The following is a 19,803-nucleotide window of genomic DNA, read 5'->3' as shown; positions in this document are numbered from 1 at the left end:
CTCCAATGTTCCTCCTTCATAAAGTTTAGCAAGCTGGTCTAGGCCATTCTCCTGCCAGAGTTTAAACACTGGATCCTGACATGAGGGAGGAAAATCTGGATTCCTCCATATGGGAGCCAGGAGTGAAAAATGGTTTTTAAGTTTGAAGCAAACCTTAATCTTGTTCCATGTTATCAATGTATTCAAAACAATAAAGTTATTCTGTACCTCTAATTTTACCTTTTTGTAATTCACAAATGGACAGTCCTTAAGTGCCAGTAGGCCACAGTTTCTAGACTCTATATCGATCCACGTATTTGTAATGTCTGGATTCACCCATTCATATATGTACCGAAGTTGTGCTGCCCAGTGGTATGACCGCATATTTGGGACCCCCAGTCCACCTTGTTCTTTGCTTCTTTGCAGTTTGCCTATTTTCATTCTTACCTTTTTACCTTGCCAAAGGAATTGTGTAAACATTTTATCCAAGTCTATGAAAAAACTGTTGGGAATTGAGTTTGGCAACATCTGTAGAGGGTACAATAACCTAGGTAATATATTCATTTTGAGCACGCTTATCCTACCCAGCCAGGAGACAGGTAAGGTTCCCCATCTGTGTAAGTCCTCCCTAATGCGTGTTATGATCGGCTTAAGGTTAAGCTTGACCAGTTTTTTCAGAGAGGGACTGATTCTGATTCCAAGGTATGTTATCTCCTTAGGTGACCATTGAAAAGGAAATCCACTAGGTGGGGCACAACCCGTCAAAGCACCAATAGGCATAGCCTCCGTTTTCGATAAATTAACCTTAAAGCCTGAAATGTGTCCAAATTGTTGTAAACATTCAAGCAGACATGGTATGGTTGTGTGTAAATCGACTAAGTATAGCAAGACGTCGTCCGCATACAGAGAAATTTTATGCACTGTGCCTTTAACATTAAATCCTCTAATCGTTGTGGTAGATCTAATGAGCTCTGCTAGAGGCTCAATGGCCAGAGCAAACAGGAGGGGGCTCAGCGGGCACCCTTGACGGGTACCTCGCTCAAGTGGGAATGGATCTGAGCAGTAAGAGTTGGTAATCACCGCCGCTTTAGGGGAGCAGTACAGCAACTTCACCCAGTCAATAAAGCCTGTGCCTACTTCAAATTTTCCCATAGCATAAAAAAGGAAAGGCAATTCCACCCTGTCAAATGCTTTTAGTGAGTCTAGAGATACCACTAGTCCATGCATATCATCATCACTGGCCAGCTGTATTATGTTCAGAAGCCTCCTGATGTTGTTAGAGGAACTTCTACCTTTAATAAAGCCCGTTTGGTCAGGTTTTACTAATACTGATATTAGAGGTTCCAGCCTTAAAGTCAAGACCTTAGCCAAAATCTTTGCATCTACATTAATGAGCGACACAGGCCTGTAAGAAGCTGGGTCTTCAGAGTCCTTGTTTTTTTTCAGAATCAGGCTAATATTGGCTAATGTCATTGTTTCAGGCAGATGGTGGGCTGTATCAAAACTATAGTTATAGGTTTTAGCCAGATAGGGAGTGAGCTTGTCCCTAAAAGCCTTGAACCATTCCACCGGCATCCCATCTGGGCCTGGAGATTTTCCACTGCGCATTAGCGCTATTGCCTCTAAAATTTCCTTTTCCTGAATGGGTTCACCCAGAACTTTCTGTTGCTCTTCAGTCAAAGTTGGTAATTTAATTTTCGAAAAGAATTTGTCGAGTTCATCTTTAGTGCCGTTATTGTCAGATTTATATAATGACTTGTAAAATGATACAAAGACCGAATTAATGTTTTTCCTATCAAAATGTCTTTTCCCTCCCACATCTCTGATCCCTGCTATTGTGTTATAATTTTGTTTCTGATTAATTAGGCGTGCCAGATATTTACTAGGTTTATTCCCATATTCGTACAGTCGTTGCTTTTGATAAAATAATGATCTGGAGGCCTTCTCGTTCAATATTGAATTTAGTGACGCTTTAATAGTTTGTATTCTAATGAGGTTAGTTCTAGTTGGATTAGACTTATGAGTCGTTTCTGCCTTTTTCAAATCTGCTTCCAGTTCGTTTTGCTTCAGCAACAATGATTTTTTCCGGTGTGACATATATGAAATGGTGAATCCTCTGATATAGGCCTTTGCAGATTCCCAAAGAAATTCAGGATTTGTTTCACTATTGTCATTCATATCAAAAAATAGTTTTATCTCTGCTTCCATCTTCTTTTTAAAATCCTTATCGTTAAGTAAATATGATGGAAATCGCCATCTTTGCCTGCCCATTGTGGACTCACTAATGGTCAATTCTAAATAGACTGGGGCATGATCACTAATATGAATAGATCCTATACTGCATGCAGTCACTTGTCCTATAATTTGCGGCGGTATGAAGAAATAGTCAATTCGTGAATACGAATTGTGCGGATTAGAGTAGAACGTGAAGTCCCTAACTGATGAATTTAAAGTTCTCCATATATCTTTCAGATCAATATCATCTAACATTTTAACTAGTGGAGCACCTGTACCTGTTTGTCTATGTGTGTTTGCTGTGGACCTGTCTAATTTGTTGTCTAAACAGCTATTAAAGTCGCCACCCAGTACTGTGAGGGGGCATTTGTATTCCTCCAATACTGTTGCTACATTAGTCCAGAATGAGGGAGGCGGTGGATTAGGAGCATATATGTTCATCATAGTAATATGTGTACCATAAATTGTACCATGGACAAGGACGTATCTCCCCTCAGGATCTGTCTTGCATGTGTTAAGAACAAATGGTGTGGCCCTGTGGATCAAAATGGCAACTCCTCTGCTGTTAGAGGTGAATGATGAGTAAAAGGCCTGACCCACCCAGTCTCTTTTCAGTTTCATGTGCTCTTTATCCACTAAATGGGTTTCTTGTAAGAAAGCAATTTGTACTTTGTCCTTCTTGAGAAAGCTTAATATTTTCTTCCGCTTTATTGGATTGTGGATCCCTTTTACGTTAAATGTGCAGAATTTAATGCTATTTACACCTACCATTTACCACTTTTTCCTGGTGTCATATATGGACCCTGTCTTTCCGATGGAGCTCTGAGCATCTGTATTATCTAACCCTAGCCTACCTATCTTATATAGAAATTCCCTTCTGGTGGTGGAAAACAAAAACAGACATTTAACTACACTAGACAACAAAAAACATTTTAACCATACACATACCTGCTGTAACATTAACCTATCTGTAGGGCGCATGTGAGGCCTCCTAATCTAACCTCGAATCAAACATGAGTAGGATGAGATAGAGCTCCCCAGACTCTATATAATGTAAAGACATCTTTCAGAGATAGTAATTATTCAGTAATCGTCACCAACTTAAATGTTACCTTTCTGGTCCTGCAGGCAAATAACAGAGGAGGAATATGTCACATAACCTGGAGTAAACAAACCCCCACCATCAGTGTCAAAATAAAATAAAACTGTTGTAGTCACAGGATATAATAACCAAAAGAGCAGTGGATCATACATGTACTAAAAAAAAAAAAAAAAAAAAAAAATTTTTTTTAAATGTTTCCCCATTTTTGTCTGTTTCCTCACAGTAAATACAAACAAATGTTAGTAAAATAACCCACTCCACTGTGTTCAATCATCAGAAATCAGCTCAAGCTTCCAATAATCACAGTCCATGTCTGCACCGATAATGTCTATTAACCTCCTTTTATATAAAAAAGTGTCAGCTGCCTGACCATGGTGAACACGTTGGCTTAATTACTCCAGATTACCTTGCAGCTGTCCCACCCGTCTTGTCTTTCTGCAGCTCCTCCACATACCTCTGTGCTTCAGCTGCAGTTTTAAAGAGCTGGACCTTGTTGTCATGGGCAATGCGCAGCACAGCGGGGAAGAGCATCCTGTAGGGAATCCCCAGCGCTTGGAGTGACTTTTTTGCCTCCAGAAACTCACGTCGCCTTTTCTCCACCGCGGGTGAAAAATCTTCAAAGAGATGAATGCGGTTCCCGGATTCCCGGATTTCTCCCATGCTTCTTGCCTTTTGCATGACGAGCTGCTTGTCCGCGTAGTTGTGGAGCCGGATGTATATGATCCTCGGTCTCGTTGCCTCCGGCCGCGGCTGCGCTGGAGTGCGGTGACACCTGTCCATCTTGATCCGGTCGTTTTTCACCGTGAGCTTCAGGGTTCTTGGCAGCCACGTCTCGAGGAAGTCCTTTGCGTTGGCGCCCTCAGTGCGTTCTGGCAGGTTGACGATTTTAATGTTATTACGTCTGGACCTGTTCTCCTGGTCTTCTAGCCTGTTAATGGCCTCGCTCAGCCGCGCCTCGGTGTGCTGAAGTTGAGCTTGCAGTTGCGACACCGTGTCTTCTGTGTCGGAAATTCTCTGCTCCGCGTCTTCCACTCTTTTTTCAACAGCTTTCACCTTTTCGCACACCGAGCTCACTGATTTGGCTATCTGGTCAAGTTTCATATCCAGACTCGTGCTGAGTTTGGCGAATACTCCTTCACTTATCTTTGCCACCAGGCCATCTGTGTCCTCGCCCTCCGCCATGCCGCCTGAACCGCTGGGCGCTGTTCCCGGCTGACTTTTTCGAGAATTATGTCGTAAAACTCGTCTGTTTTCAGGTTCCTTAGCCCAAAATTCACGCAATGACATTACTTCCCTGGTCGTACTGTTTCAGCTGCATTAAATTATCTCTGAAATGTTCAAAATCGTGTTTAGTCCGGGAGCTCGATTCTGACGCTCCTACTCCCTCCGCATCACGTGGCCCCTCTACCCTGCTTTTTAATTCCAGCTGCTAAACACATCCCCCCCATCCACAGACATTCTTATGTTTATATATTTTTGGTACATTTTTTGCACATTTCTTGTACATATTTATCTTATCTGTTCATTTTATTTTATTTTATTATCCTATTTTATCACTGATGACGTGTCCAAGTATCACCGTAAGGTGTATTCAAGGTCTATCACATCTGGCACAGCCAGTGACCTCCAGGAAAGGCTGGATGACGTCCATGAAAAGAGTGGTGACGGCTGGAGAGACAGCGGACAGCCCGGAGAGACGGCAACCGGGGTAGGAAGGGTTAGCCGCCCAACCTGCAGCTCCCGAGAGGGAGCACCCAAAACTTGCTACGAAGAACCCTACAGAAAAATACCCCCAGGGATGCCCGAGAGGGGGGGAGGATGAGCATCCCAATCGGACGGATTTACTGGTAATGACCCAAGGAAATGGACAACGGAATACGAGCGCAGTCTGCACATGCGGCAAGGTCTGCAAAAACCTGAGAGGTCTGAAGATCCACCAGACTAAGATGGCCTGCCTCAAGAGGGAACAAGTGAAGCGACGCTCAGGTACGGCAGCTGACGCAACAGTCCCTGTTGCGGTGACTGCAGAACCTGGTCAGACGGAGGAGGAGCCGGGTCCGGAGTCCCCCCACAGTACCCAGAACCTCCAAGCAACACAAGTTCCCCCTCCAAGCAGGAAATCAGAACATCGTCGGGTGAAGTGGCCTGCCGCCAACAGTAAGGAGTGGTCCAAGCTGGACGAGGATGTGGACAAGACCTTGGAAGCCATCTCGAGGGGCAATGCTGACCAGAAACTCCAAACCATGTGCTCCCTCATAATGAGTATAGGAGCTGAACGCTTTGGAGTGGAACAAAAGCAAGGAGCAAGCAACCCAGCAAAGCTCAACCGGCGGGAAGTCAAGATAAGTCAGCTGAGACAAGAGCTGAAATCCTTGAGACACCAATTCAAGGCAGCCAAAGAAGAGGAGAGACTTGCTCTAGCAGAACTCACTAACATCATAAGGAAGAAACTCATCACGTTGAGGAGGGCCGAGTGGCACCGAAGGAAGGGCAAAGAAAGGGCTCGGAAGCGAAGCGCCTTTATTGGCAACCCCTTTGCTTTCACTAAGAGGCTACTGGGCCAGAAGCGAAGTGGCCACCTGGATTGCCCTGTAGAAGAGATCAACCACCATCTCAACACCAACCTCAGTGACACTTCAAGAGATCAAGAGCTTTGCCCTTGCAAGACACTGGTGACACCTCCAGAACCAGTGACCGAATTCAACGTTGCTGAGCCCACCCTGGCAGAGGTAAAAGAAGCTGTCAAAGCTGCAAGATCTAGTTCGGTACCCGGCCCCAGTGGCGTACCCTACAGGGTCTACAAGCAGTGTCCACGGATTCTCAAACGCCTGTGGAAGATCTTAAAGGTGGTCTGGCGAAGAGGGAAAGTTGCCGCCCAGTGGAGGCACGCCGAAGGCATCTGGATCCCGAAGGAAGAGAACTCCAGCAACATCGAGCAGTTTCGCATCATTTCACTGCTCAGCGTTGAGAGCAAGATTTTCTTTAAGATTGTGTCCCAACGACTAACAGAGTTCCTCCTGAAGAATGCCTACATAGACACCTCTGTCCAGAAGGGGGGAGTTCCGGGAGTGCCTGGGTGCTTGGAGCATACAGGAGTGGTGACACAGCTGATCCGGGAGGCAAGGGAAAGCAAAGGAGACTTGGCAACCCTCTGGCTTGACTTAACCAATGCCTACGGATCGATCCCACATAAACTTGTCGAAACAGCACTGACGAAACATCACGTCCCTGAGAAGATCTGCAACCTCATCATGGACTATTACAATGACTTCAGTGCAAGAGTCTCCTCAGGCCAAGTAACATCTGCCTGGTACCGCCTGGAGAAGGGCATAATCACCGGCTGTACTATCTCGGTGTCGCTCTTCTCCTTGGCCATGAACATGATTGTTAAGTCGGCGGAGGTAGAATGCAGAGGGCCCAAATCAAGATCTGGGACCCGGCAGCCACCCATAAGAGCCTTTATGGACGACTTAACAGTGATGACCACATCTGTGCCTGGGTGCAGGTGGCTCCTTCAGGGGCTTGAACAGCTCATCACATGGGCGAAGATGAGCTTCAAGCCAGCTAAGTCAAGGTCTCTGGTCCTGAAGAAAGGTAAAGTGGCCGATAAGTTCCGCTTTACATTGGGAGGGACCAAGATTCCAACAGTGACCGAAAAACCTGTCAAGAGCCTGGGTAAAATCTTTGACAGCTCCCTGAAGGATGCAGCAGCAGTACAGCAGACCAAGAGCGACTTGTCTTCTTGGCTCACAGCCATCGACAAATCCGGTCTCCCAGGAAAGTTCAAGGCCTGGATGTACCAACACGGAGTCCTGCCTAGAATACTCTGGCCCCTGTTAGTCTACGAGGTACCCATGACAACGGTAGAGGCACTAGAGAAGACCATCAGCCAGTTTCTCAGGAGATGGCTGGGGCTCCCTCGGTCCTTAAGCAGCATTGCCCTGTATGGCCATTCCACCAAGCTGCACCTCCCGTTCAGTGGACTTACAGAGGAGTTCAAAGTCACCCGCTCCAGAGAGGTGATGATGTACAGGGACTCAGCAGATGTCAAGGTGACCTCGGCAGGAATTCTGGTCAAGACCGGGAGAAAGTGGCAGGCTCAAGAAGCCGTTAGCAGAGCGGAGGCAAGGCTGAGGCACAAAACCTTGGTTGGAACCGTGGCAACGGGGAGGGCAGGCCTTGGCAGCTTTCCCAAACCACGCTACGACCACGCTCGTGGTAAGGAGAAGCGCCAACTAGTCCAAGAAGAGATTCGTGCTGAGGTGGAGGAGGAACGCTGCAGCAGGATGGTCGGCATGTCCAAGCAAGGGGCGTGGACAAGGTGGGAGCATGCAGAACCTCGCAGACTCACCTGGGCAGAGCTCTGGAGAGCAGAACCTCTGCGCACAAAGTTTCTTATCCAATCAGTCTACGACGTCCTCCCAAGCCCGGCCAACCTGCACACCTGGGGCCTGGCAGATACGCCGGAGTGCAAGTTGTGCCAGAGGAGGGGCACCATGGAGCACATTTTGAGCTGCTGCCCAAAGGCGTTAGGAGAGGGGCGGTATCGCTGGCGCCACGACCAAGTTTTAAAATCCTTGGCGGATTCCATCTGCACAGCGATACAGTACAGCAAGACCCAGGTCGCCCCGAAGCAGTCAATCGCATTTGTTAGAGCAGGGCAGAAGGCCAAACACCAGCCAAACTCGGCAGGAGGACTCCTCGCTTCCGCTCGTGACTGGCAGCTCCAAGTTGACCTGGGAAGGCAACTCAAGTTCCCAACTAACATAGCTACCACTTCACTCCGCCCAGATATGGTAATAACATCGGAGTCCACCAAGCAAGTGGTCCTGCTGGAACTGACGGTCCCCTGGGAGGACCGGATTGATGAGGCCAACGAGCGCAAGAGGGCCAAATACGCTGAGCTCACCACAGAGTGCCGGAGCAATGGCTGGAGAGCCCGCTGCGAGCCAGTGGAAATCGGGTGCAGAGGTTTTGCTGGACATTCACTCCAGAAAGTGCTCAAACTCCTTGGAGTTAGAGGACTGCAATTGAGGAGAGCCACCAAGAACATCCTCGAGGCCGCAGAAAAGGCCTCGCGGTGGCTGTGGATCCGTAGGGGGGAACCGTGGTGCGCAACTTGGACACAAGCCGGGGATTGATCACCCCCGGCTGGGTCGCCCGGGTGAGGGTGTATGATCGTTAAAGACCCGAAACACCCAGTGACCCCGGGTCAATCACTGATGACGTGTCCAAGTATCACCGTAAGGTGTATTCAAGGTCTATACTTCAACGTCTTGCTGCTCAGTTGCCTTGAAATTGCCCCTCGGGGATAAATAAAGTTTTTCTGAACATGAATCTGAATATCATACGAGACATTCAAATTCAATCATTAAAATTCAGTTATCTTTCTACACTGTAGTTTCTCCATCGCATGCACATTTCATCTCTAGAAACCTTTACCAGGTTTGATCAGGTAACGGGTTCGGACTGTGGTATTCAAGCTAAGCTAATATCAAACCCAGCTAAATGTGCTAAAGTCGGCTACCTAGCATAATTTCATCAACGACTTAAAAAGCTTTCTTTCTTTCTTTCTTTCTTTCTTTCTTTCTTTCTTTCTTTCTTTCTTTCTTTCTTTCTTTCTTTCTTTCTTTCTTTCTTTCTTTCTTAATTTATCGTTTTTACCTCAAGATGACAAATCCTTACTGTGGGGAATTGTTTTGACGGTATAATATCACCCATTCCTAGAGAACAGTAACGTTTGTCCCTCGGTGAGGGGACAGAACTTACTTCAGCAGCTCAGAGTCGTCCTTGTCGTCCTTGGTCGGGGTCGTCTTGATTCCTCCTTTCTTGGCTCGCGGACATCCGGACAAGCTGGTGGAAGAACCAGAACAGAACAGGGTCAGAACCTCCGGAATCTGAAGCTTTAGGAGTCATTCAACCATCCATCAACCAACCAACCAACTAACCAAGAAATAACAAAACAAAGTGAAAGTGCTGTAATGAGCCGAATGGCGTTCTGATGGTTTAGTTTGGATCTGAACCGAGTCGGGTCTTTGTGGTCCAGAGTTCAGAACCCTCAGCCCGCTCTCCCAGTGTTGGTTCTGCTGGAACTACAACCTCAGCCCGCTCTCCCAGTGTTGGTTCTGCTGGAACTACAACCTCAGCCCGCTCTCCCAGTGTTGGTTCTGCTGGAACTAGAACCTCAGACCAGCCTGAAGGAGCCGTTCGGGGCACGAGCCCGGTCCCCCAACTGCTCCTTCAACCCTAACCCTAACACTGCTGCACCTTCAGGGCTGAATTACCTGCAGCACCTTCAGGGCTGAATTACAGGGTTGAATCACCGTATGGTACGGCAACACATCCAAACATTCACTACACAGACTGGACAGGATCCTTAAAACGGCTTCCAAAATCACTAAACATGAACTCCCCACTTCTGGACTCACTTTACAAACACCAACCATCACACTAACTAAGATAACTGAGGACCCTCAACCTGCTAGCTATCTGTTTAACCCTCACACCCTGCTAACTATCTGTTTAACCCTCACACCCTGCTAGCTATCTGTTTAAACTCCTCACACCCTGCTAGCTATCTGTTTAACCCTCACACCTGCTAGCTATCTGTTTAACCCTCACACCCTGCTAGCTATCTGTTTAACCCCCTCACACCCTGCTAGCTATCTGTTTAAACTCCTCACACCCTGCTAACTATCTGTTTAACCCTCACACCTGCTAGCTATCTGTTTAACCCTCACACCCTGCTAGCTATCTGTTTAAACTCCTCTCACCCTGCTAACTATCTGTTTAACCCTCACACCCTGCTAGCTATCTGTTTAACCCCCTCACACCCTGCTAACTATTGGTTTAAACTCCTCACACCCTGCTAACTATCTGTTTAAGCCAACCTGATCTCACAAAATCCGTGAAATGCCCACGACCTATTTTCCGTGGTACCAACACGAAAAGTGGTATAATTCCGTGTGAGCACCACGGATATTGTACCATGCCAAGTCAATGGGATCCGTGGTCGTGATATATACACGGATTATTACATTATTATTATTTATATATCATTCTTTGTTATAGTGGCTAAATTATGCGTTTTTGTCGTGCAAGGTACTGTTTGTTACTGTCAGTTTGTAAAAGCATGTTTTTAACGCTGTTTTAGCAGTGTTTTATTGAGGTTTTAATGGGAGCACCACGGATATTGTACAATGCGAATCAATAGATACCGTCGTCGTGATATATACACGGATATGACATTATTATTATCTATATATTATATTATTATATATTATTATTATATAGTCAAAAATCAGCCTCCCAGCTCAAAGCTGAATTATTCAAAAAACACACAAAAAAGGCCCGAAAAAGGCACCACACACGGTGACCCTTGGCACTTCCGAAGGTCGCACGGGTCTGGACCTCGGCACAGTGGATGAGAGTCACCTCCTGATACAGAGTCTAGAATTTCAGCCTCTTAGCTCAAAGTGTTGGTGAACTATGCAAAAAAAGACACAAAATAGTCTTCGCAGGCCAAAAAGCAACAGACGCGGTGACCTTTGACACTTCCGAAGGTCACACAGATCTGAAACTCCGCACAGTGGATGAAAGTCACCTCCTGATACAGAGTCTAGAATTGCAGCCTCCTAGCTCAAAGCGTTAGTGAACTGTGCAAAAAAAGACACGAAATAGGCCTCATAACAATACATAACAAACCTGTGCCTACTGAGCATTAATAACATGTCATAATCGAAGGAGAACTAATTAAAACAGATGTCCTTAACATGAACCTATTGTATTATTGAATTATCAAGGACACTTTCGTGTTTTTGTGTTTAGAAATGTTAAAGATATTAAAAGAAAACCATAACACAATGAGGAAAATACTGTGGCGAACAAGTCGTGCCCAGAGCGTCTCGAACCACAGTCTCCCAGACCACAGTCAACTGCACTAACCAGTCTCCCAGACCACAGTCAACTGCACTAACCAGTCTCTCCCAGACCACAGTCAACTGCACTAACCAGTCTCCCAGACCACAGTCAACTGCACTAACCAGTCTCCCAGACCACAGTCAACTGCACTAACCAGTCTCCCAGACCAGTCAACTGCACTAACCAGTCTCCCAGACCACAGTCAACTGCACTAACCAGTCTCCCAGACCACAGTCAACTGCACTAACCAGTCTCCCAGACCACAGTCAACTGCACTAACCAGTCTCCCAGACCACAGTCAACTGCACTAACCAGTCTCCCAGACCACAGTCAACTGCACTAACCAGTCTCCCAGACCACAGTCAACTGCACTAACCAGTCTCCCAGACCACAGTCAACTGCACTAACCAGTCTCCCAGACCACAGTCAACTGCACTAACCAGTCTCCCAGACCACAGTCAACTGCACTAACCAGTCTCCCAGACCACAGTCAACTGCACTAACCAGTCTCCCAGACCACAGTCAACTGCACTAACCAGTCTCCCAGACCACAGTCAACTGCACTAACCAGTCTCCCAGACCACAGTCAACTGCACTAACCAGTCTCCCAGACCACAGTCAACTGCACTAACCAGTCTCCCAGACCACAGTCAACTGCACTAACCAGTCTCCCAGACCACAGTCAACTGCACTAACCAGTCTCCCAGACCACAGTCAACTGCACTAACCAGTCTCCCAGACCACAGTCAACTGCACTAACCAGTCGGCCAAATGCTGATGTGTTGCCCAGACGGGCAAGGCCTTATCTTATCTGTGGTCGTTACACTATGTTCCATAAAGTATTGTTTTTAATGGACAAGATCCGGCACGTTGAATTCTATTGTTCAGGTTTTAAAATTCTAGCTAAATACATAATAAAGGGAGGTGAGGTGTGAGCTTCATAACAAAACTTCTGTGCCTACTGAGCATTAATAACATGGGGTTAGCCATAGAAAGGGGCGACAACAGCCTCCTGCGCCTACTAGTAGGTAGAGTAGGGCCCTACTGGCCCATATCTATTGGATGATTGTTATCGTTTTGTCCTTCATTCGATGGTATGACAGAAGTCAAATCGGGTGACGGATCCCATTGACTTCGCATAGTACTATATCCGTGGTGCTCCCATTAAAACCTCAATAAAACACTGCATGGACTTTGCATGGTACAATATCCGTGGTGCTCACACGGAATTACACCACTTTCCGTGTTGGTACCACGGAAAATAGTGGTGAGAGGTCGTGGGCATTTCACGGATTTTTGTGAGATCAGGTTAGTTTAAGCTCCTCAGACCTGCTAGCTATCTGTTTAAAATCCTCACACCCTGCTAACTATCTGTTTAAACTCCTCACACCCTGCTAGCTATCTGTTTAAACTCCTCACACCCTGCTAGCTATCTATTTAACCCTCACACCCTGCTAACTATCCGCTCCCAGAGGAGGATTATTGATGAGTCACTGGGTAAAAGGAACAAGAAATACAACGACTCTTTCTTTCCCTCGGCCGTACGGCTACTAAATGCTTAACCTCTTGTCCTGTTTCGGTGGTTCTGTCTGATATGTGCTGTTGTGTGTCCAGTTTTGTCTGCATTGTTACGTCTCTGTCTTTTTCTTGGGAAAATGTCTTTTGTATCGTTGCAGCTAATTCCACCGGCCAAGCCGTGTGGCAATAACAGGAAGTTGACTTCCCGGGTCTGTGAGCAGGAGCTCTAGGGAACATGGAGGGGACTCTGACCTTCGGTGCGAGGCGTAGTTTCCCGTGATGTGGCCGGATCCGTCACAGCCCGGCGTGGGACACCTGGGACACATGGAGAGGGTCGTTATCAGGGAACGGCAGCGTTCCGGTGGTTATCACAACGATTGATTGATTGTCTCTCTGATGGGGTTACTGCAGTATGGAGGTACGGAGAGGAAGTGGTGGACAACAGAGCAGCTACAGGTCAGAGAGGAAGCAGACGTACTTCAGCTCAGCTGTGTGGGCAGCCATGAGGGTCCGAAGGGATTTATCAGCGAGAGGACAGCCTGACAGACTGGAAGATTAGAGAGAGAGAAGCAGAAAACCACAGTGAGGACAGAAGGTCTGGATCACTGACTGAAGAGACAGAACAGAGCTGAACCAGCTGAACCAGAAACTCAGATCTGAACCAGAAACTCCGGTGGAGATCTGATGGAGGAACTGGCTCCAGGAGCCGTCCGTCATCATCATCTGTACCTGCTCAGGCCACGCCCCCCTGGGGACCGGGGACCGGGTCCTAGACCCAGAACACTGTGGGGGGGACTGGGGACCCGGGACCAGCCCCGGGACCAGACCCGGGAACCACCAGGAGAACCCGGGACCAGACCCGGGAACCACCAGGAAAACATGGAAACCCCACACAGAAACCTGCAGTTCCTCTGCTGACCACCAGGGTCTGGATCCAGAACCACTAGGGTCTGGATCCAGAACCTCGGTTCCTCTACTGACCAATTGGGTCCGGATCCAGACTTGCAGGTCCTCTTCAGACCACTAGGGTCCGGATCCAGGACCAGGGTTCTACGGAGCTAGAATAGTCTCATAATTCACAAATCTGGTTAATAACCGTTAATAACCAGTTATAACCGTTAATAACCAGTTATAACCGGTTAATAACCAGTTATTAACTGGTTAATAACAGGAAATAACAGTCAATAACCAATTATTAACAGTGGATAATGGTTAATAACCAGTTAATAACAGGTTAGTAACCAGTTACTACCAGTTATAACCAGTAAATAAGCAGTTCATCTTTAATTGAACTTTTATAAATGACTGTATTTGTTTCTAGATTCTAAAAGAGCCGGCGTTACCGGGTCCAGGCTCACCTGCGGTGGGAGACGTAGATCCCAGAATAACAGGTTAGTAACCGGTTAATAACCAGTTATAACCAGTTATAACCAGTAAATAACCAGTTAATCTTTAATTGAAGCGTTATAAATGACTGTATTTTAGAGACTCACCTGCGGTGGGAGATGTAGTTCCCAGAATAACAGGTTAATAACCGGTTAATAACCTAATCTTTAATTGAAGTGTTATAAAGGACTGTATTTTGCAGACTCACCTGCGGTGCGAGGCGTAGTTCCCAGTGATGTGTCCGCTTCCATCACATCCTGGTGTGGGACATCTGAGACACAAATACACCCTCTGATTGGTCCAGAGCTTAGCAAACAGTTCCAGAAGATTGTTGATCATTTCACACAAACATTAATGAGGTTTGAAAGTCACAGTTGGGATTTCTGGGGATGCATGCAGCAAAGATTCTGATGTTGTAATAAAGTTCCAGTTCTCCTTTTACTGCCAGAAAAGTGTTTGAGCATCAAAAACACCAAACCTGGATTATAACTTCAACCTGAGCAACTCAGAACAAACTCTGGACAACATGTGACGTCATCCAACCAATCAGAGACAGACCTGGAAGGTGGGCGGAGCCACAGCCAGTATTGTTATTATTAGTGCCACGGCTGCGCCACGAGGCACACCTCCTCCATAGCTGGCAGAGCCAGAGGCACTATTGTTATCCTGCGTGTTTATTTTTTAAATTAATTTTCCGGACAGATTTCGGTTCGCTACTCCTCCTACAGATTTCAGAGGACCCAGGCGCATCATATATCAAAATGTGCGGCTCGATCGGGAATAGTGTGCTATGACTTTTGGTGTTAAAATTACCATTTTTCCCAAAGTTATTCCCAAAAAAACGGCCAAAAAAACCCTTTCAGAGTGGATGAGTAAAATTTTTAAAAAGCCAAAATTCACCTTTTTTCTGAGTCACCTAACTTTCTCATACTTGCACGTAGAAATGTCATTCAAACTTCAAAACGGAGGAAAACTTCTCTTTTCTCTCAAAACCCCAAACAGTTGTTTCCTAAAATGTAAACTTTTCAAGATATGAGCACTCAAGCGAGGACTGGAAATCACTTTTTTGTCAAATCTAGAGTGCGGGTGTCGGTTGCTAGAGTGCGAGAAACAGTAAAAAAATAACCTGAAATTTTATTTGTACCTCAAGCTCACGGCCAAACCGTAAAAGGGAGACACATAATTTTTGGTCAGAATGTAGACATAGGTGTTGGGATTCATAAAATGTGAGTTTGACAGGTGGGGTATGCACAAAATGTAAACGGGGTGGCTAGAGCGCGCCAATACCTGTCTCAGTCCCCATTCACTGTAATGTAATCAAACGTTTTCTTCAAAAGAATCTCACTCTGTCTTCGCACTGAGCTTACTCACTCATTTTAAGGAATATCTGAATAAAATTAAGATCGTCAGAATCTGCCGGGTTCTGTGTCTCTCACGATGTTTTCCTTTTTCTGCTACGAGCTACGGTTTGATCACAAATCGGAGTTATTTTAGACCTTGTCAGAAGCCAAAATCTGGGTTTTTCTCAGAGAAAAACCAGAAAGATTCTTCCGGGAGGTTCTTGTTGCCGGGGCAACCAGAATTCAGCTGCTAAGTCATTGGCTGCGTCCGAAATCCCACACTTCCACCCTAATGATTAACAAAATGAGTGTGCAAGATTTTTTAGCACGCCCGAAACATTAGAACGTACTCAGTAGTATGTACTATCCATACTCATTCCGGAGAAATGTATTAGTGTGGATTGATGGACTAGCCGAGCAGAAACTTCCCACAATGAGATGCAGCGGTGTTTGGTTGCTAAGTGATACGTATATGTCATAAATATAATATTAAGTATAATAATATTATGATATAATATTAATATTATAATATTCGTATATAATAATATTATATAATGATGATCATCTTGTTTTGGCCAGAATAAAAGGGAAATGAAAGAGCGGAGCGGAGCTGCTGCTACTGCTGCTGTGGTACAGTAAGTAATACACTTCCTCTCATGTTTTAGGGGTTAACAATGTCAAAATTCGTCTTATTTTCTCTCATTCTACAAACCAAATGTGTTAAGATCAAGATTATGATGTGTTAAGATGACATTTCAGGGTTTGTTGGAGGTCCAGTTTCCTGAACCGGTGGTAGAACCGGCTGCTAACGAGGGCTGAAAGGTAACGGGGCGTTACTTACACCAGGACGTCTTTCTTGCTGTCTTTGGGCTGGAACTTGAGCTTGAAGCTGGAGCTGGTGACTTCTCCAGGATACTTCCTGTCCTCCAGGCTCTCCAGGCTCTCCAGGCTCTCCAGGCCCTCCAGGTTGTCCAGGTTGTCCTGGTCCTGGTCCTCGTCCTCGGCCTCGGAGGACGTGTAGGACGGAGGTGCGTAGTCCATCTGAACACGGAACACCGGTTTATTCTTTATTACCTCCATCTGAACACGGAACACCGGTTTATTCTTTATTACCTCCTTCTAAACACGGAACACCGGTTTATTCTTTATTACCTCCTTCTAAACACGGAACACCGGTTTATTCTTTATTACCTCCATCTGAACACGGAACACCAGTTTATTCTTTCTTACCTCCATCTGAACACGGAACACCGGTTTATTCTTTATTACCTCCATCTGAACACGGAACACCAGTTTATTCTTTCTTACCTCCATCTGAACACGGAACACCGGTTTATTCTTTATTACCTCCTTCTAAACACGGAACACCGGTTTATTCTTTATTACCTCCTTCTAAACACGGAACACCGGTTTATTCTTTATTACCTCCATCTGAACACGGAACACCGGTTTATTCTTTATTACCTCCTTCTAAACACGGAACACTGATAGTGCCTTATGTTCCTGGCAGAGCTCTCTGTTCTCAGAGTGCAGGTTTACTCGTAGTTCCTAGAGTATCTAAATGTAGATTTGGAGGGCAGGCGTTCTGCTATCAGGCACCATTACTATGGAACCAACTTCCAATCTGGGTTAAGGAGGCTGACACCACCTCCACCTTTAAAACTAAACTTAAAACCTTTCTGTTTAGTAAAGCCTATAGTTAGTGTTTAGTAAACCTCTAGCTGGTGTTGGTAAATCTCTAGGTAGTGTAAACTCTAGTGTGTTAGAGTCAGTAGTCATAGTTGCAGCTATAGAACAAGACTATAATAGTTAGTCTCAAATATAGCTTGGTGGTAGATATGCTGCTATAGGCCTATGCTGCAGGGGGGACCGACATGATCCAAAACGTACGAAAAAACGTACGAACAAACATACGAAAAAACGTACGAAAAAACATACGAAAAAAAACACACGAAAAAACGTACGAAAAAATGCAAGAAAAAACGTACGAAAAAATGCAAGAAAAAACATACGAAAAAACGTATGAAAAAATGCACGAAAAATCGTACGAAAAAACGTATGAAAAAACGCACGAAAAAACGTACGAAAAAATGTACGAAAAAACGCACGGAAAAATGTACGCAAAAAACGCACGAAAAAACGTACGAAAAAATGTACGAAAAAACGCACGAAAAAACGTACCGAAAAACGCACGAAAAAACATACGACAAAACGTACGAAAAATCGTACGAAAAAAACGTACGACAAAATGTACGAAAAAAACGTACGAAAAAACGTAGGAAAAATCGTACAAAAAAAACGTACAACAAAACATATGAAAAAAACGTACGAAAAAAACGTACGAAAAATCGTACGAAAAAGACGTACGAAAAAACGTACGAAAAAAACGTACGAAAAAACATAGGAAAAATCGTACGAAAAAAACGTACAACAAAACATATGAAAAAAACGTACGAAAAAAACGTACAAAAAATCGTACGAAAAAAACGTACGAAAAAACATACGACAAAACGTACGAAAAAACGTACGAAAAAACGTACGAAAAAACGTACGAAAAGTCGTACGAAAAAAATGTACGACAAAACGTACGAAAAAAACCTCCGAAAAAACGCACGAAAAAACGAAGAAAATGTAGAGAAAAAAGTCAAAATTTAGTAGGTGGGGGGGGGTAATGAAATAATAGAACAAGACTATAATAGTTAGTGTTTAGTAAAGCCTATAGTTGGTGTTTAGTAAACCTCTAGCTGGTGTTGGTAAATCTCTAGGTAGTGTAAACTCTAGTGTGTTAGAGTCAGTAGTCATAGTTGGGTCGTGTTCACCCGCCGTCTAGGACAAGTGGCCTGACCAAAACTAACTGAACTTCCAACCTCTCTGGTTATTCCTGACGGACGGTTCTGCGTGTGCTTTACCTCCTCCCGGTCTTCCTCCTTGACTCCGCCCGTCTTGGTGAAGTCCAGAGGCTCCTCCCACTCCGGGTGGGCGTGGCCCTGCGGAGGCCCCGCCCCCACGTGCTGGGAGGACGAGGACGAGGAAGACGAGGGTTCGGGGGACTGCATGCCGTCCTTCTTGGCCTTCTTCATGCTGAGGTCCAGCGTGCCGTTCTCGTCCACCTCGATGTCCGACTCCTGCGGCGTCAGAGGACAAGTGTTAGCGTTAGCGTTAGCGTTAGCGTTAGCGTTAGCATCAGGCCCACAGAGCAGGTCCACGCGGGCCGGGCCTGGGTCTATGGTCCAGGTCCAGGTCTCGGTCTCTGGTCTCTGGGTCTCTCCAGGTCTGGGACTCGGATCACTGAGATGCCGTTGGACTCCAAGATGAATCTGGTACCAGTTCTTCAGTGTAATCTGATTACTATAAGGGTCTTGCCTTGGTCTTGGTCCTGGTCTTGGTACTCTCTGGTCCTGGTCTTGGTCCTGGTCGTGGTCCTGGTCCTGGTCTTGGTACTCTCTGGTCCTGGTCCTGGTCCTGGTCTTGGTCCTGGTCTTGATACTCTCTGGTCCTGGTCTTGGTCCTGGTCCTGGTCTTGGTCTTGAAACTCTCTGGTCTTGCTAGTGTCCTGGTCTGGGTTTAGGACTACAAGTCTACTTATTACCCAGAATGGAAGACTTGGAGGTCCAAGTCCATCAGAACCCTGAGGGGCCGTGGACCTGGTATCGTGGACCGGTACCTTGCAGGGCTCCCGTGGTACCAGAACCGTGACGGTACCTTGCAGGGCTCCCGTGGTACCAGAACCGTGACTGTACCTTGCAGGGCTCCCGTGGAACCAGAACCGTGACGGTACCTTGCAGGGCTCCCGTGGAACCAGAACCTGGACCGGTACCTTGCAGGGCTCCCGGGTACCAGAACCGTGACCGGTACCTTGCAGGGCTCCCGTGTACCAGAACCGTGACGGTACCTTGCAGGGCTCCCGGGTACCAGAACCTAGACCGGTACCTTGCAGGGCTCCCGGGTACCAGAACCGTGACGGTACCTTGCAGGGCTCCCGGGTACCAGAACCGTGACGGTACCTTGCAGGGCTCCCGGGGTACCAGAACCTAGACCGGTACCTTGCAGGGCTCCCGTGGAACCAGAACCGTGACGGTACCTTGCAGGGCTCCCGTGGAACAGAACCGTGACCGGTACCTTGCAGGGCTCCCGGGGTACCAGAACCTAGACCGGTACCTTGCAGGGCTCCCGTGGAACCAGAACCGTGACGGTACCTTGCAGGGCTCCCGGGTACCAGAACCTAGACCGGTACCTTGCAGGGCTCCCGGGTACCAGAACCGTGACGGTACCTTGCAGGGCTCCCGGGTACCAGAACCGTGACGGTACCTTGCAGGGCTCCCG

The 19,803-nt window shown here is 46.5% G+C and overlaps 2 protein-coding genes across 5 annotated transcripts in view; one reads left to right on the top strand and one right to left on the bottom strand.

The window, feature by feature from the left end:
• The window catches only part of LOC133457541 (protein NLRC3-like), a 549,537-nt gene that overhangs the window by 267,361 nt on the left and 262,373 nt on the right, over positions 1-19,803 (top strand). The window lies entirely within an intron of this gene.
• LOC133457536 (myelin transcription factor 1-like) overlaps positions 1-19,803 on the bottom strand; it is a 61,557-nt gene that overhangs the window by 11,317 nt on the left and 30,437 nt on the right. For 3 of the 4 annotated variants that reach the window (XM_061736891.1, XM_061736893.1, XM_061736892.1), the window contains 6 exons: positions 18,390-18,605; positions 16,322-16,521; positions 14,349-14,411; positions 13,233-13,301; positions 13,007-13,069; positions 9,086-9,169 (listed from right to left, as the gene is read on the bottom strand). In XM_061736891.1, the coding sequence (XP_061592875.1) occupies positions 9,086-9,169; positions 13,007-13,069; positions 13,233-13,301; positions 14,349-14,411; positions 16,322-16,521; positions 18,390-18,605 (695 nt within the window). The remainder of the gene's footprint in view (positions 1-9,085; positions 9,170-13,006; positions 13,070-13,232; positions 13,302-14,348; positions 14,412-16,321; positions 16,522-18,389; positions 18,606-19,803) is intronic. The other variant, XM_061736894.1, reaches the window with a different exon arrangement.

The sequence above is a fragment of the Cololabis saira genome, chromosome 12 (genome assembly GCF_033807715.1).
Source record: "Cololabis saira isolate AMF1-May2022 chromosome 12, fColSai1.1, whole genome shotgun sequence".
NCBI classification, from domain to species: Eukaryota; Metazoa; Chordata; class Actinopteri; order Beloniformes; family Belonidae; genus Cololabis; species Cololabis saira.
This window is presented reverse-complemented; position numbering and strand designations above follow the sequence as displayed.